The 18297-nt window shown below is 49.5% G+C and overlaps 1 protein-coding gene across 2 annotated transcripts in view; it reads left to right on the top strand.

The window, feature by feature from the left end:
* Positions 1–17400, top strand: part of LOC140116805 (OX-2 membrane glycoprotein-like) — a 63177-nt gene extending 45777 nt beyond the window's left edge. For both annotated transcript variants that reach the window (XM_072133241.1, XM_072133240.1), the window contains exons 7-8: positions 179–277; positions 16617–17400. In XM_072133241.1, coding sequence (XP_071989342.1) covers positions 179–277; positions 16617–16652 — 135 coding nt within the window. In that variant the 3' untranslated portion in view covers positions 16653–17400. The remainder of the gene's footprint in view (positions 1–178; positions 278–16616) is intronic.
* The last annotated feature ends 897 nt before the right edge of the window (positions 17401–18297 follow it).

Below are 18297 nucleotides of genomic sequence, written 5' to 3'. Positions count from 1 at the left end.
TTACACAGGTCTGTAGGGCTGCTACCTAATGCTATCTGTGGCTTTACATTGTCACAACTGCTGACAGATTCCCTGTAATTTGTCTTAATATATTTTGGGCAATGATTCTTATACATTTAGTATGTTATTTTGAAATCTGTGAGCGGTTCAGTTTAATGCTAATCACTTTGTCTTTGAGGAACATAAACCAAACCAGAAATATGAGATCAAACAAAGGAAAAAGAAGAAAAAAAAGAATAACACAGAGACCAGTGGAACTCGTAGCAAATCTTATGAGGTAACGTTATGAGATCTTCTGTAATGATACAATACTAACATATAATCTGATGCAATGATACAATACTAACATATAATCTGATGCAATGATACAATACTAACATATAATCTGATGCAATGATACAATACTAACATATAATCTGATGCAATGATACAATACTAACATATAATCTGATGCAATGATACAATACTAATATATAATCTGATGTAATGATACAATTAGAGATGAGCGAACATGCTCGTCCGAGCTTGATGCTCGGTCGAGCATTAGGGTACTCGAAACTGCTCGTTGCTCGGACGAATACTTTGCCCGCTCGAGAAAATGGCAGCTCCCGCCGTTTTGCTTTTTGGCGGCCAGAAACAGAGCCAATCACAAGCCAGGAGACTCTGCACTCCACCCAGCATGACGTGGTACCCTTACACGTCGATAGCAGTGGTTGGCTGGCCAGATCAGGTGACCCTGGGATAGACTAGCCGCTGGCCGCGCTGCTCGGATCATTCTGTCTCTGGATGCCGCTAGGGAGAGAGCTGCTGCTGGTCAGGGAAAGCGTTAGGGTGTTCTATTAGCTTACTGTTAGGCAGGAGTGATTCTCAAAGAACCCAACAGCCCTTCTTAGGGCTACAATAACGTTCTACTTTTTTTATTTTAATTTGCATCTTTTACCATTTTGTGAGGAATTAGCAGGGGGACTTGCTACCGTTGTGTTTAGCTCTTAGTGGCACACATATCCATAGCAAAGACCGAAGTGGGAAAATTCAGTAGGGGTTGGATTTCTATTAGGCAATAACTCAGTGTCATCTCATCTGGCATAGTAGTGTGCTTCCTTTGATACTTGGCTAGAAAATAGCCATAGGAGAATACAAATAGCTTCTTGAAGCCTACAGTAGCGTTCTATATATTTGATTTCTGGTTGATCTGCTGGTGGCTGTAGTTTCTGCAGTGCATGTACTTGCCAATTCTGAGCAATTTGTAGTGAGACTTGCGACCGCTGTGTTCTGCGCTTAGTGGCGCACATATCCATAGCAAAGGCTGAAGTGGGAAAATTCAGTAGGGGTTGGATTTCTATTAGGCAATAACTCAGTGTCATCTCATCTGGCATAGTAGTGTGCTTCCTTTGATACTTGGCTAGAAAATAGCCATAGGAGAATACAAATAGCTTCTTGAAGCCTACAGTAGCGTTCTATATATTTGATTTCTGGTTGATCTGCTGGTGGCTGTAGTTTCTGCAGTGCATGTACTTGCCAATTCTGAGCAATTTGTAGTGAGACTTGCGACCGCTGTGTTCTGCGCTTAGTGGCGCACATATCCATAGCAAAGGCTGAAGTGGCAAAATTCAGTAGGGGTTGGATTTCTATTAGGCAATAACTCAGTGTCATCTCATCTGGCATAGTAGTGTGCTTCCTTTGATACTTGGCTAGAAAATAGCCATAGGAGAATACAAATAGCTTCTTGAAGCCTACAGTAGCGTTCTATATATTTGATTTCTGGTTGATCTGCTGGTGGCTGTAGTTTCTGCAGTGCATGTACTTGCCAATTCTGAGCAATTTGTAGTGAGACTTGCGACCGCTGTGTTCTGCGCTTAGTGGCGCACATATCCATAGCAAAGGCTGAAGTGGGAAAATTCAGTAGGGGTTGGATTTCTATTAGGCAATAACTCAGTGTCATCTCATCTGGCATAGTAGTGTGCTTCCTTTGATACTTGGCTAGAAAATAGCCATAGGAGAATACAAACAGCTTCTTGAAGCCTACAGTAGCGTTCTATATATTTGATTTCTGGTTGATCTGCTGGTGGCTGTAGTTTCTGCAGTGCATGTACTTGCCAATTCTGAGCAATTTGTAGTGAGACTTGCGACCGCTGTGTTCTGCGCTTAGTGGCGCACATATCCATAGCAAAGGCTGAAGTGGCAAAATTCAGTAGGGGTTGGATTTCTATTAGGCAATAACTCAGTGTCATCTCATCTGGCATAGTAGTGTGCTTCCTTTGATACTTGGCTAGAAAATAGCCATAGGAGAATACAAATAGCTTCTTGAAGCCTACAGTAGCGTTCTATATATTTGATTTCTGGTTGATCTGCTGGTGGCTGTAGTTTCTGCAGTGCATGTACTTGCCAATTCTGAGCAATTTGTAGTGAGACTTGCGACCGCTGTGTTCTGCGCTTAGTGGCGCACATATCCATAGCAAAGGCTGAAGTGGCAAAATTCAGTAGGGGTTGGATTTCTATTAGGCAATAACTCAGTGTCATCTCATCTGGCATAGTAGTGTGCTTCCTTTGATACTTGGCTAGAAAATAGCCATAGCAATAGGATAGGATTGTTTGGTTCTAAAAACTCAAAAAAAAACAAAAAACACAAAAAAAAACAAAAAACACAAAAAAACACACAAAAAAAAAAAAAAAAAGTAAAAAAAAAAAAAAAGTTATAACTCTCATTTTAAAAATGTTTAACCCCAGGGCTAGGGGTAGAGGACGAGGGCGGGGACGTGGGCGTCCAACTACTGCAGGGGTCAGAGGCCGTGGTCCTGGGCGGGGTGAGACACCACCTGCTGATGAGGGAGCAGGGGAACGCCGCAGAGCTACACTCCCTAGGTTCATGTCTGAAGTTACTGGGACTCGTGGTAGAGCACTGTTGAGGCCAGAACAGTGCGAACAGGTGATGTCGTGGATTGCTGACAATGCTTCGAGCAATTTGTCCACCACCAGTCAGTCTTCCACGCAGTCCACCCATGTCACCGAAATCCCCACTCCTCCAGCTCCTGCACCTCAGCCTCCTCCCCCCCAGTCTGCCCCCTCCCAGGAAAATTTGCCATTTGAACCGGCATACTCTGAGGAACTGTTTTCTGGACCCTTCCCACAGTCACAAACCACTTGTCCGGTTGCTGCTGAGCAATTTTCCGATGCCCAGGTTTTCCACCAGTCACAGTCTGTGGGTGATGATGACCTTCTTGACGTAGTGGAAGTGTGTAAAGAGGTGTCCGACGATGAGGAGACACGGTTGTCAGACAGTGGGGAAGTTGTTGTCAGGGCAGGAAGTCCGAGGGGGGAGCAGACTGAGGGATCGGAGGATGATGAGGTGACAGACCCAAGCTGGGTTGAGAGGCCGGGTGAACACAGTGCTTCTGAGACGGAGGAGAGTCCTCGACCTGAACAGGTTGGAAGAGGCAGTGGTGGGGCCAGACGGAGAGGCAGGGCCAGAGCTGGTGCATCAGCGCCACTGTCAACTAGTGAAGCTCCCGTGGTGAGGGCTCTTGCGGCGAGGGCTAGATCTTCAGAAGTGTGGAGGTTCTTTAAGGAAACACCGGATGACCGACGGACTGTGGTGTGCAACATTTGCCAAACCAGGCTCAGCAGGGGTTCCACCACTACTAGCTTAACTACCACCAGTATGCGCAGGCATATGAATGCTAAACACCCCACTCAGTGGCAACAAGCCCGTTCACCTCCGGCCGTGCACACCACTGCTCCTTCCCCTGTGTCAGCTGCTAGTCAGCCCCCTGCCCAGGACCCTGGCCCAAAAACCCCATCGTCGCCTCCACGATCCTCCACAGCATCCACCAGCGTTCAGCTCTCCATACCCCAGACGCTGGAGCGGAAACGCAAATATAGTGCAACCCACCCGCACGCCCAAGCCCTTAATGTGCACATCTCCAGATTGCTTAGCCTGGAGATGCTGCCCTATAGGCTAGTAGAGACCGAGGCCTTTCGCAACCTCATGGCGGCGGCCGCCCCTCGGTATTCGGTCCCCAGCCGCCACTACTTTTCCCGATGTGCCGTCCCAGCCCTGCACCAGCACGTGTCAGACAACATCATCCGTGCCCTGACCAACGCCGTTTCTGACAAGGTCCACCTGACCACGGACACGTGGACGAGTGCTGCCGGGCAGGGCCACTATATATCGCTGACGGCACATTGGGTTAACTTGGTGGAGGCTGGGACCGAGACTGACCCTGGGGCTGCTCATATACTGCCGACGCCGAGGATTGCGGGGCCTACCTCGGTCCAGGTGTTTCAGGCCTACTATGCCTCCTCCTCCTCCCACCCCTCCTCCACCTCCTCCTCCGAACTACCATCCGTGGGCACGGCGCCATCAGTCGGTAGCTCTAGGCACAGCAGCAGTGCCGTCGCTAAGCGACAGCAGGCGGTGCTCAAACTGCTGAGCCTAGGCGACAAAAGGCACACCGCCCAAGAGCTATTACAGGGCATCACGGCGCAGACTGATCTGTGGCTGGCACCGCTGAACCTCAAGCCGGGAATGGTTGTGTGTGACAACGGCCGTAACCTGGTGGCGGCTCTGCAACTCGGCAGACTGACACATGTGCCATGCCTGGCCCATGTGTTAAATCTGATAGTGCAGCGTTTCCTCAAGACATACCCCAATCTGTCTGATTTGCTCACGAAGGTGCGCCGCATCTGTGCGCATTTCAGGAAGTCCAGCCCAGATGCTGCCACTCTCAGGGCAGCGCAGCGCCGCCTCCAACTGCCCGCTCACCGACTGTTGTGCGACGTGCCCACGAGGTGGAATTCAACACTGACCATGTTATCCAGAGTTTACCAGCAGCGCCGAGCGATTGTAGACTGCCAGATGTCAACTTCCACCAGAACTGGTAGTCAGGTCAGTCAGCTTCCTCAAGTCTACAATGAGGAGTGGACGTGGATGTCTGATATCTGTCAGGTGCTGAGTAACTTTGAGGAGTCAACACAGATGGTCAGTGGCGATGCCGCCATCATCAGCCTCACCATCCCGCTGCTTGGCCTGTTGAAAAACTCTCTGGTCAGCATGAAGTCGGAAGCTTTGCGCTCGTCACAAGAGACGGGGGAAGAATATTCCCTTGTTGATAGCCAAAGCACCCTGAGGTCTGTTTCTCAGCGCATATCGGAGGAGGTGGAGGTGGAGGAGGATGAGGAGGAAGAGGAGGAGAATGTTGGCGAGACACAAGAGGGGACCATTGTTGAGTCCTTCACTGTTCAGCGTGTATGGGCAGAAGAAGAGGAGTTGGAGGAGTTGGAGGAGGAGGAAATGGACAGTCAGGCCAGTGAGGGGAGTGAATTCTTACGCGTTGGTACTCTGGCGCATATGGCAGATTTCATGCTAGGCTGCCTATCCCGTGACCCTCGCGTTCAAAGAATTTATTCCAGCACCGATTACTGGGTGTTCACTCTCCTGGACCCACGGTACAAGCAAAATCTTGCCACTCTCATCCCTGCAGAGGAAAGGAGTGTGAGAATGCATGAATACCAGCAGGCCCTGGTGCACAAGCTGAAACAGTATTTCCCTTCTGACAGCGCTAGCGGCAGAGGGCGTACTTCTGCGGGACAAGTAGCGAGGGAGAGTAGGCGACCAGGCAGCTTGTCCAGCACTGGCAGGGGTACGCTTTACAAGGCTTTTGCCAGCTTTATGTCACCCCAGCAAGACACTGTCACCTGTCCCCAGTCTCGGCAGAGTAGGGCTGATCTTTACAGAAAGATGGTGAGGGAGTACGTAGCTGACCATACCATCGTCCTAAATGATCACACAGCTCCCTACAACTACTGGGTTTCAAAGCTGGACATGTGGCACGAACTGGCGCTGTACGCCTTGGAGGTTCTTGCCTGCCCTGCCGCTAGCGTCTTGTCCGAGCGGGTTTTCAGTGCAGCTGGTGGCATCATCACCGATAAGCGTACACGCCTGTCGACTGACAGCGCTGACAGGCTGACGCTTATTAAAATGAATAAAGGCTGGATTTCTCAGAATTTCCAATCTCCACCAGGTGAAGGAAGCTCAACCTGAATAATTGATCCACTCCTCCTCCTCCTCCTCATTTTCCTCCTTCTCCTCCTCTTTGTACAGTAAAGCAGAGGAAAATGGCTATTTTTTGACAGGGCCCACTGGCTCTTGCTATACTTCATGCATTTAATTTTTCTGGAGGGCCACCTACCCGGTCCTCTGTTTGAAACAATTTTTGTGAGTGCCACATACAGGCACTCAATCTATTCCATTTTTCTGGAGGGCCACCTACCCGGTCCTCTGGTTTGAACAATTTTTGGGACTGCCACATACAGGCACTCAATCTATTCCATTTTACTGGAGGGCCACCTACCTGCTCCTCTGGTTTGAACAATTTTTGGGACTGCCACATACAGGCACTCAATCTATTCCATTTTACTGGAGGGCCACCTACCTGCTCCTCTGGTTTGAAACATTTTTGGGACTGCCACATACAGGCACTCAATCTATCCCATTTTACTGGAGGGCCACCTACCTGCTCCTCTGGTTTGAACAATTTTTGGGACTGCCACATACAGGCACTCAATCTATTCCATTTTACTGGAGGGCCACCTACCTGCTCCTCTGGTTTGAAACATTTTTGGGACTGCCACATACAGGCACTCAATCTATCCCATTTTACTGGAGGGCCACCTACCTGCTCCTCTGGTTTGAAACATTTTTGGGACTGCCACATACAGGCACTCAATCTATCCCATTTTACTGGAGGGCCACCTACCTGCTCCTCTGGTTTGAAACATTTTTGGGACTGCCACATACAGGCACTCAATCTATTCCATTTTACTGCAGGGCCACCTACCTGCTCCTCTGGTTTGAACAATTTTTGGGACTGCCACATACAGGCACTCAATCTATTCCATTTTACTGGAGGGCCACCTACCTGCTCCTCTGGTTTGAACAATTTTTGGGACTGCCACATACAGGCACTCAATCTATCCCATTTTACTGGAGGGCCACCTACCTGCTCCTCTGGTTTGAAAAATGTTTGGGACTGCCACATACAGGCACTATCCAAATTAAATTGTCTCCATAGCAGCCTCCACACGTTGTCTCCATTCCTACCTCCAAAAGTCGTCCATATAGCTGCCTCCATACATCGTCCCTTTATCAAACGAGGTGTGTCAGGCAGAAATTTGGGTTGTTTTCATGGATTCCACATCAAAGTTGTTAACTTTGTCGCCACCCTGCTGTGTAATCCACAAAATATACTTGCAAACTTTTACCATTTAGGGATATTATTTCAGCGCTTCTTGCGCATCTGTTTACATTCCCCTCACCCGGCATATCCTAAACTTATAAGAACGCTACTACACTTGATCTTATACAAAAGGTTCTTAGAAGTGCTGTTTGGGGAGTAGCCTAGAGACAGGGGCTTGGATTGGCGAAAGCTCGCCTGGCAGCGGAGCGCCAGCTCCATGCCAAGATCCAACTAACATAGTTTTAACTGCAGCACCTTTAATCTACTACTAGTTCACTGCCTCCATACATGGTCCCCTTATCAAACGAGCTGTGTCAGGCAGAATTTTGGGTTGTTTTCATGGCTTCCATGTTAACTTTGTCGCCACCCTGCTGTGTAATCCACAAAATATACTGGCAAACTTTTATCATGTACCGATATTATTTGAGCACTTCTTGCTCACCTCCTTTGGTTCCTCTCTGCCACCCATTGGTTTGAAGCCTGAGTCCATTTAGGGTATGTCGCCATGACACTCTCTAGCCTGCTGCCGCTGCCTCTGCATGCCGTCCCCTATAGTGTCAGGGTCAATTATTGCATGTTTTAGATGCTATCTAGCTTCATTCTGTCACTCTGTCATGGCCATGCTGTTGCCCATAATTTTGGCATAATGGTGCGTTTAAGCAGCCTCAGAGGCATCCATGCATGCTGCCCCTGCTGTTTCCTGTCCATTTCCGTGGTGTTTCCATCCTTTTCTGAGGTTCCCAGGTGTTTGGCCAAGCTTCCCTGTGCAGAGCCTTGGTCCCCTTGAAAAATGCTCGAGTCTCCCATTGACTTCAATGGGGTTCGTTATTCGAGACGAGCACTCGAGCATCGGGAAAAGTTCGTCTCGAATAACGAGTACCCGAGCATTTTAGTGTTCGCTCATCTCTAGATACAATACTAATATATAATCTAATGTGATGTTACAATACTAACATATAATCTGATGTAATGATACAATACTAACATATAATCTGATGTAATGTTACAATACTAACATATAATCTGATGTAATGATACAATACTAACATATAATCTGATGTAATGATTAGAGATGAGCAAACATACTCGTCCGAGCTTGATGCTCGAAACTGCTCGTTGCTCGGACGAATACTTCGCCCGCTCGAGAAAATGGCAGCTCCCGCCGTTTTGCTTTTTGGCGGCCAGAAACAGAGCCAATCACAAGCCAGGAGACTCTGCACTCCACCCAGCATGACGTGGTACCCTTACACGTCGATAGCAGTGGTTGGCTGGCCAGATCAGGTGACCCTGGGATAGACTAGCCGCTGGCCGCGCTGCTCGGATCATTCTGTCTCTGGATGCCGCTAGGGAGAGAGCTGCTGCTGGTCAGGGAAAGCGTTAGGGTGTTCTATTAGCTTACTGTTAGGCAGGAGTGATTCTCCAAGAACCCAACAGCCCTTCTTAGGGCTACAATAACGTTCTACTTTTTTTTTTTTTTATTTGCAGCTAGTACCATATTGTGAGGAATTAGCAGGGGGACTTGCTACCGTTGTGTTTAGCTCTTAGTGGCACACATATCCATAGCAAAGACCGAAGTGGGAAAATTTATTAGGGGTTTGATTTCAATTAGGCACAGTCTGCCATTTACTTTTTATTTTACGTTTATTTTTTCATAACTCTGCGTCATCTCATCTGGCATAGTAGTGTGCTTTCATAGTTGGCTAGAAAATAGCCATAGCAATAGGATAGCATCGTTTGGTTTTAAAAACTAAAAAACACAAAAAAAAAAAAAACACAAAAAAAAAGTAAAAAAAAAATTAAAGTTATAACTTTAATTTTCAAAATGTTTAACCCGAGGGCTAGGGGTAGAGGGCGTGGACGTGGGCGTCCAACTACTGCAGGGGTCAGAGGCCGTGGTCCTGGGCGGGGTGAGACACCACCTGCTTATGAGGGAGCAGGGGAACGCCGCAGAGCTACACTCCCTAGGTTCATGTCTGAAGTTACTGGGACTCGTGGTAGAGCACTGTTGAGGCCAGAACAGTGCGAACAGGTGATGTCGTGGATTGCCGACAATGCTTCGAGCAATTTGTCCACCAATCAGTCTTCCACGCAGTCCACCCATGTCACCGAAATCGCCACTCCTCCAGCTCCTGCACCTCAGCCTCCTCCCCCCCAGTCTGCCCCCTCCCAGGAAAATTTGGCATTTGAACCGGCATACTCTGAGGAACTGTTTTCTGGACCCTTTCCACAGCTGCTGAGCAATTTTCCGATGCCCAGGTTTTCCACCAGTCGCAGTCTGTGGCTGATGATGACATTGTTGACGTAGTGGAAGAAGTGTGTAAAAAGGTGTCCGACGATGAGGAGACACGGTTGTCAGACAGTGGTGAAGTTGTTGTCAGGGCAGGAAGTCCGAGGGGGGAGCAGACTGAGGGATCGGAGGATGATGAGGTGACAGACCCAAGCTGGGTTGAGAGGCCGGGTGAACACAGTGCTTCTGAGACGGAGGAGAGTCCTCGACCAGAACAGGTTGGAAGAGGCAGTGGTGGGGCCAGACGGAGAGGCAAGGCCAGAGCTGGTGCACCAGCGCCAAATGTGTCAACTAGTGAAGCTCCCGTGGCAAGGGCTCCTGCGGCGAGGGCTAGATTTTCAGAAGTCTGGAGGATCTTTAAGGAAACACCGGATGACCGACGGACTGTGGTGTGCAACCTTTGCCAAACCAGGCTCAGCAGGGGTTCCACCACTACTAGCTTAACTACCACCAGTATGCGCAGGCATATGAATGCTAAACACCCCACTCAGTGGCAACAAGCCCGTTCACCTCCGGCCGTGCACACCACTGCTCCTTCCCCTGTGTCAGCTGATAGTCAGCCCCCTGCCCAGGACCCTGCCACAAAAACCCCATCGTCGCCTCCACGATCCTCCACAGCATCCACCAGCGTTCAGCTCTCCATACCCCAGACGTTGGAGCGGAAAAGGAAATATAGTGCAACCCACCCGCACGCCCAAGCCCTTAATGTCCACATCTCCAGATTGCTTAGCCTGGAGATGCTGCCCTATAGGCTAGTAGAGACCGAGGCCTTTCGCAACCTCATGGCGGCGGCCGCCCCTCGGTATTCGGTCCCCAGCCGCCACTACTTTCCCGATGTGCCGTCCCAGCCCTGCACCAGCACGTGTCAGACAACATCATCCGTGCCCTGACCAACGCCGTTTCTGACAAGGTCCACCTGACCACGGACACGTGGACGAGTGCTGCCGGGCAGGGCCACTATATATCGCTGACGGCACATTGGGTTAACTTGGTGGAGGCTGGGACCGAGTCTGACCCTGCGGCTGGTCATATACTGCCGACGCCGAGGATTGCGGGGCCTACCTCGGTCCAGGTGTTTCAGGCCTACTATGCCTCCTCCTCCTCCCACCCCTCCTCCACCTCCTCCTCCGAACTACCATCCGTGGGCATGGCGCCATCAGTCGCTAGCTCTAGGCACAGCAGCAGTGCCATCGCTAAGCGACAGCAGGCGGTGCTCAAACTGCTGAGCCTAGGCGACAAAAGGCACACCGCCCAAGAGCTATTACAGGGCATCACGGCGCAGACTGATCTGTGGCTGGCACCGCTGAACCTGAAGCCAGGCATGGTTGTGTGTGACAACAGCCGTAACCTGGTGGCGGCTCTGCAACTCGGCAGACTGACACATGTGCCATGCCTGGCCCATGTGTTAAATCTGATAGTTCAGCGTTTCCTCAAGACATACCCCAATCTGTCTGATTTGCTCACGAAGGTGCGCCGCATCTGTGCGCATTTCAGGAAGTCCAGCACAGATGCTGCCACTCTCAGGGCAGCGCAGCGCCGCCTCCAACTGCCCGCTCACCGACTGTTGTGCGACGTGCCCACGAGGTGGAATTCAACATTAACCATGTTATCCAGAGTTTACCAGCAGCGCAGAGCGATTGTAGACTGCCAGATGTCAACTTCCACCAGAACTGGTAGTCAGGTCAGTCAGCTTCCTCAAGTCTACAATGAGGAGTGGACGTGGATGTCTGATATCTGTCAGGTGCTGAGTAACTTCGAGGAGTCAACACAGATGGTCAGTGGCGATGCCGCCATCATCAGCCTCACCATCCCGCTGCTTGGCCTGTTGAAAAACTCTCTGGTCAGCATGAAGTCGGAAGCTTTGCGCTCGTCACAAGAGACGGGGGAAGAAGATTCCCTTGTTGATAGCCAAAGCACCCTCAGGTCTGTTTCTCAGCGCATATCGGAGGAGGTGGAGGAGGATGAGGAGGAAGAGGAGGAGAATGTTGGCGAGACAGAAGAGGGGACCATTGTTCAGTCCTTCACTGTTCAGCGTGTATGAGCAGAAGAAGAGGAGTTGGAGGAGGAGGAAATGGACAGTCAGGCCAGTGAGGGGAGTGAATTCTTGCGCGTTGGTACTCTGGCGCATATGGCAGATTTCATGCTAGGCTGCCTATCCCGTGACCCTCGCGTTCAAAGAATTTATTCCAGCACCGATTACTGGGTGTTCACTCTCCTGGACCCACGGTACAAGCAAAATCTTTCCACTCTCATCCCTGGAGAGGAAAGGAGTGTGAGAATGCATGAATACCAGCAGGCCCTGGTGCACAAGCTGAAACAGTATTTCCCTTCTGACAGCGCTAGCGGCAGAGTGCGTAGTTCTGAGGGACAAGTAGCGAGGGAGAGTAGGCGAGCAGGCAGCTTGTCCAGCACTGGCAAGGGTACGCTTTACAAGGCTTTTGCCAGCTTTATGTCACCCCAGCAAGACACTGTCACCTGTCCCCAGTCTCGGCAGAGTAGGGCTGATCTTTACAGAAAGATGGTGAGGGAGTACGTAGCTGACCATACCATCGTCCTAAATGATCACACAGCTCCCTACAACTACTGGGTTTCAAAGCTGGACATGTGGCACGAACTGGCGCTGTACGCCTTGGAGGTTCTTGCCTGCCCTGCCGCTAGCGTCTTGTCCGAGCGGGTTTTCAGTGCAGCTGGTGGCATCATCACCGATAAGCGTACACGCCTGTCGACTGACAGCGCTGACAGGCTGACGCTTATTAAGATGAATAAAGCCTGGATTTCTCATAATTTCCAATCTCCACTAGGTGAAGGAAGCTCAACCTGAATAATTTATCCACTCCTCCTCCTCCTCATTTTCCTCCTTCTCCTCCTCTTTGTACACTAAAGCAGAGGAAACTGACTATTTTTTGACAGGGCCCACTGGCTCTAGCTATAGTACTTTATGCATTTAATTTTTCTGGAGGGCCACCTACCCGGTCCTCTGTTTTAAACAATTTTTGGGACTGCCACATACAGGCACTCAATCTATTCAATTTTTCTGGAGGGCCACCTACCTGCTCCTCTGGTTTAAAAACTTTTTTGGACTGCCACATACAGGCACTCAATCTATTTCATTTTTCTGGAGGGCCACCTACCTGCTCCTCTGGTTTGAAAACTTTTTTGGACTGCCACATACAGGCACTATCCAAATTAAATTGTCTCCATAGCAGCCTCCACACGTTGTCTCCATTGCTACCTCCAAAAGTCGTCCATATAGCTGCCTCCATACATCGTCCCCTTATCAAACGAGGTGTGTCAGGCAGAAATTTGGGTTGTTTTCATGGATTCCACATCAAAGTTGTTAACTTTGTCGCCACCCTGCTGTGTAATCCACAAAATATACTGCCAAACTTTTACCATTTATGGATATTATTTCAGCGCTTCTTGCGCATCTGTTTACATTCCCCTCACCCGCCATATTCCAAACTTATAAGAACGCTACTACACTTAACTTGGTGGAGGCTGGGACCGAGTCTGACCCTGGGGCTGGTCATATACTGCCGACGCCGAGGATTGCGGGGCCTACCTCGGTCCAGGTCTCAAAGGCCTACTATACCTCCTCCTCCTCCCACCCCTCCTCCACCTCCTCCTCCTCCGAATTACCATCCGTGGGCATGGTGCCATCAGTCGGTAGCTCTAGGCACAGCAGCAGTGCCGTCGCTAAGCGACAGCAGGCGGTGCTCAAACTGCTGAGCCTAGGCGATAAAAGGCACACCGCCCAAGAGCTATTACAGGGCATTCCACATCAAACTTGTTAACTTTGTCGCCACCCTGCTGTGTAATCCACAAAATATACTGGCAAACTTTTATCATGTACCGATATTATTTCAGCGCTTCTTGCTCACCTCCTTTGGTTCCTCTCTGCCACCCATTGGTTTGAAGCCTGAGTCCATTTAGGGTATGTCGCCATGCCACTCTCTAGCCTGCCGCTGCCTCTGCATGCCGTCCCCTATAGTGTCAGGGTCAATTATTGGATGTTTTAGATGCTATCTAGCCTCATTCGGTCACTCTGTCATGGCCATGCTGTTGCCCATAATTTTGGCATAATGGTGCGATTAGGCAGCCTCAGAGGCATCCATGCATGCTGCCCCTGCTGTTTCCTGTCCATTTCCGTGGTGTTTCCATCCTTTTCTGAGGTTCCCAGGTGTTTGGCCAAGCTTCCCTGTGCAGAGCCTTGGTCCCCTTGAAAAATGCTCGAGTCTCCCATTGACTTCAATGGGGCTCGTTATTCGAGACGAGCACTCGAGCATCGGGAAAAGTTTGTCTCGAATAACGAGTACCCGAGCATTTTAGTGCTCGCTCATCTCTAGTAATGATACAATACTAACATATAATCTGATGCAATGATACAATATAATCTAAGGCTGTAGGGCTGGAAATCCTCAGCATCACCACATTTCATCCTTTATATTCCCGGGAAAGGTAGAATTGTTGGAGCGGCCATCCCTGATATTCCCATGGACCAGACAAATGGGCGGTCTAATGGCAATGGGAACAATAATGGCCACAGATTCAGTACCCGATCTGGGTGCAGTAGTTCAGTCTTAAAGAAGATTTTACCCATCTTCAACCCCAAACCCAAATCTTTGTTATTTAATGGGCATTGTTGCAATTTTCTCTCTAACTTTTTCCTGTCAAATGGGTGGAGCCAGGCTGCCTATGAAGTCCAGGACAATAAAGACTACCATACTTTAATACTGGATATGCTAATTAGGCTCTCATGCCAGGTGGGTGGTCCTTGGCCGGAGCAGATATCATGGCTCCACCCATCTGACAGTCGGGAAAATGATGATATCTTAGGAAGTCTGGGGGTTAGAGAGAAAATACCAACTAATCCAGAAATGGCAGTTATTATATCATGTAGGAGTTGATGTCAATAGGACAAGCAACTAAAGCAGAGCAGAGGTCTGGACTCTCGGGATAGGGATGTAATATTACACTGTACAAGGCATTGGTTCGGCCTCACCTGGAATATGCGGTCCAGTTCTGGGCACCGGTCCATAAAAAGGAGGCCCTGGAGCTGGAGAGGGGACAACGAAGAGCCACAAAAACGATAAGGGGTATGGAGAGTCTTAGTTATGAGGAAAGATTAAAGGAATTAGATTTATTTAGTCTCAAAAAGAGACGACTACGAGGGGACATGATTAATTTAACCTACCATCAGTTTGACTGATGACTTTCTTGTTTCTTTATGCAGTAATTGGAACTGTGCACAGCAGGGAGAGGAGAGAGCTCCAGAGCAGAGCACAGCAGGGAACTCAAGAGCAGAGCACAGCATGGAGAGGAGAGAGCTCAGGAGCAGAGCACAGCAGGGAGAGGTGAGAGCTCAGGAGCAGAGCACAGCATGGAGAGGAGAGAGCTCCAGAGCAGAGCACAGCAGGGAACTCAAGAGCAGAGCACAGCATGGAGAGGAGAGAGCTCAGGAGCAGAGCACAGCAGGGAGAGGTGAGAGCTCAGGAGCAGAGCACAGCATGGAGAGGAGAGAGCTCCAGAGCAGAGCACAGCAGGGAGAGGTGAGAGCTCAGGAGCAGAGCACAGCAGGGAGCTCAAGAGCAGAGCACAGCATGGAGAGGAGAGAGCTCAGGAGCAGAGCACATCATGGAGAGGAGAGAGCTCAGGAGCAGAGCACAGCAGGGAGAGGAGAGAGCTCCAGAGCAGAGCACAGCAGGGAACTCAAGAGCAGAGCACAGCATGGAGAGGAGAGAGCTCAGGAGCAGAGCACATCATGGAGAGGAGAGAGCTCAGGAGCAGAGCACAGCAGGGAGAGGTGAGAGCTCAGGAGCAGAGCACAGCAGGGAGCTCAAGAGCAGAGCACAGCATGGAGAGGAGAGAGCTCAGGAGCAGAGCACAGCAGGCAGCTCAAGAGCAGAGCACAGCATGGAGAGGAGAGAGCTCAGGAGCAGAGCACAGCATGGAGAGGAGAGAGCTCAGGAGCAGAGCACAGCAGGGAGAGGTGAGAGCTCAGGAGCAGAGCACAGCAGGGAGCTCAAGAGCAGAGCACAGCATGGAGAGGAGTGAGCTCAGGAGCAGAGCACAGCAGGCAGCTCAAGAGCAGAGCACAGCATGGAGAGGAGAGAGCTCAGGAGCAGAGCACAGCAGGCAGCTCAAGAGCAGAGCACAGCATGGAGAGGAGAGAGCTCAGGAGCAGAGCACAGCAGGGAGAGGTGAGAGCTCAGGAGCAGAGCACAGCAGGGAGAGGTGAGAGCTCAGGAGCAGAGCACAGCAGGGAGCTCAAGAGCAGAGCACAGCATGAAGAGGAGTGAGCTCAGGAGCAGAGCACAGCATGGAGAGGTGAGAGCTCAGGAGCAGAGCACAGCATGGAGAGGTGAGAGCTCAGGAGCAGAGCACAGCATGGAGAGGTGAGAGCTCAGGAGCAGAGCACAGCATGGAGAGGTGAGAGCTCAGGAGCAGAGCACAGCATGGAGAGGAGTGAGCTCAGGAGCAGAGCACAGCAGGCAGCTCAAGAGCAGAGCACAGCATGGAGAGGTGAGAGCTCAGGAGCAGAGCACAGCATGGAGAGGAGTGAGCTCAGGAGCAGAGCACAGCAGGCAGCTCAGGAGCAGAGCACAGCATGGAGAGGAGAGAGCTCAGGAGCAGAGCACAGCATGGAGAGGTGAGAGCTCAGGAGCAGAGCACAGCATGGAGAGGTGAGAGCTCAGGAGCAGAGCACAGCAGGGAGAGGTGAGAGCTCAGGAGCAGAGCACAGCATGGAGAGGTGAGAGCTCAGGAGCAGAGCACAGCATGGAGAGGTGAGAGCTCAGGAGCAGAGCACAGCATGGAGAGGTGAGAGCTCAGGAGCAGAGCACAGCATGGAGAGGTGAGAGCTCAGGAGCAGAGCACAGCAGGGAGAGGTGAGAGCTCAGGAGCAGAGCACAGCAGGGAGCTCAAGAGGAGAGCACCGCAAGGACAGCAGAGAGCTGTCTATAAGAAACTTTGTAATATCAGAGCATTGTGCTTTGATATTTATCGTTGCATTTTCACTGAATTCCATTTTGTAACAATAGTTTTATATTTATGAAGTTGAAATTCTCATTTTAGTTCTTATCTTTTACCTTAAGGTTGTTCATGAATCTCCAAGAACGGAGAAGAAATGATGCACAATGGTCACAAGAGCTTACACTCTATGAAGATGAAGGGGGACACAGAAGCCATTCTATATTAGAGATAAAGTAATTAGTTCTGTGAGTTGGGGAGTGTCAATGGCACGGGGGCTCCAGTATGTACGATGGGTGGAAGGATCCAGAGAAAGTGAGGAATTATTCACAGTAAGAGAGAAGGTTATGGTCTGAAAGTGGGAAGGAAGGATTAGTAAAAGAGGTTATTAAAGAAAGTCAGGAGGAGACCAAGTCCAGGATGTTTCCCTCCTGAAAAGCAGAAAGTGATAAGAGCTGCGAGGCAGAAGGGGAGATGGAGATGGTAAAGGTTCCTGTTATATAATGCAAACACTGTATATTATACCGTCTACATAGAGCACTACAACCCCCAACATGCCCTGACACTGGATATGACCAGAATACAATCTATTATACTCTATACATAGAGCACTACAACCCCCAACATGACCTGACACTGGATATGACCAGAATACAATCTATTATACTCTATACATAGAGCACTACAACCCCCAACATGACCTGACACTGGACCAGAACACAATCTAATATACTCTATACATAGAGCACTACAACCCCCAACATGACCTGACACCGGACCAGAATACAATCTATTATACTCTATACATAGAGCACTACAACCCCCAACATGACCTGACACTGGACATGACCAGAATACAATCTATTATACTCTATACATAGAGCACTACAACCCCCAACATGACCTGACACTGGACATGACCAGAATACAATCTATTATACTGTATACATAGAGCACTACAACCCCCAACATGACCTGACACTGGACATGACCAGAATACAATCTATTATACTGTATACATAGAGCACTACAACCCCCAACATGACCTGACACCGGACCAGAATACAATCTATTATACTGTATATATAGAGCACTACAACCCCCAGCATGACCTGATACTGGACATAACCAGAATACAATCTATTATACTCTATACATAGAGTACTACTACCCCCAACATGCCCTGACACTGGACATGTCCAGAATACAATCTATTATACTCTATACATAGAGCACTACAACCCCCAACATGACCTGACACTGGACATGACCAGAATACAATCTATTATACTCTATACATAGAGCACTACAACCCCCAACATGACCGGACACTGGACATGACCAGAATACAATCTATTATACTCTATACATAGAGCACTACAACCCCCAACATGACCTGACACCGGACCAGAATACAACCTATTATACTCTATACATAGAGAACTACAACCCCCAACATGACCCGACACTGGACATGACCAGAATACAATCTATTATACTCTATACATAGAGCACTACAACCCCCAACATGACCTGACACTGGACATGACCAGAATACAATCTATTATACTCTATACATAGAGCACTACAACCCCCAACATGACCTGACACCGGACCAGAACACAATCTATTATACTCTATACATAGAGCACTACAACCCCCAACATGACCTGACACTGGACATGACCAGAATACAACCTATTATATTCTATACATAGAGAACTACAACCCCCAACATGACCTGGCACTGGATATGACCAGAATACAACCTATTATATTCTATACATAGAGCACTACAACCCCCAA

This window comes from Engystomops pustulosus, chromosome 2 (assembly GCF_040894005.1).
Source record: "Engystomops pustulosus chromosome 2, aEngPut4.maternal, whole genome shotgun sequence".
In the NCBI taxonomy this organism is placed as follows: domain Eukaryota; kingdom Metazoa; phylum Chordata; class Amphibia; order Anura; family Leptodactylidae; genus Engystomops; species Engystomops pustulosus.
This window is presented reverse-complemented; position numbering and strand designations above follow the sequence as displayed.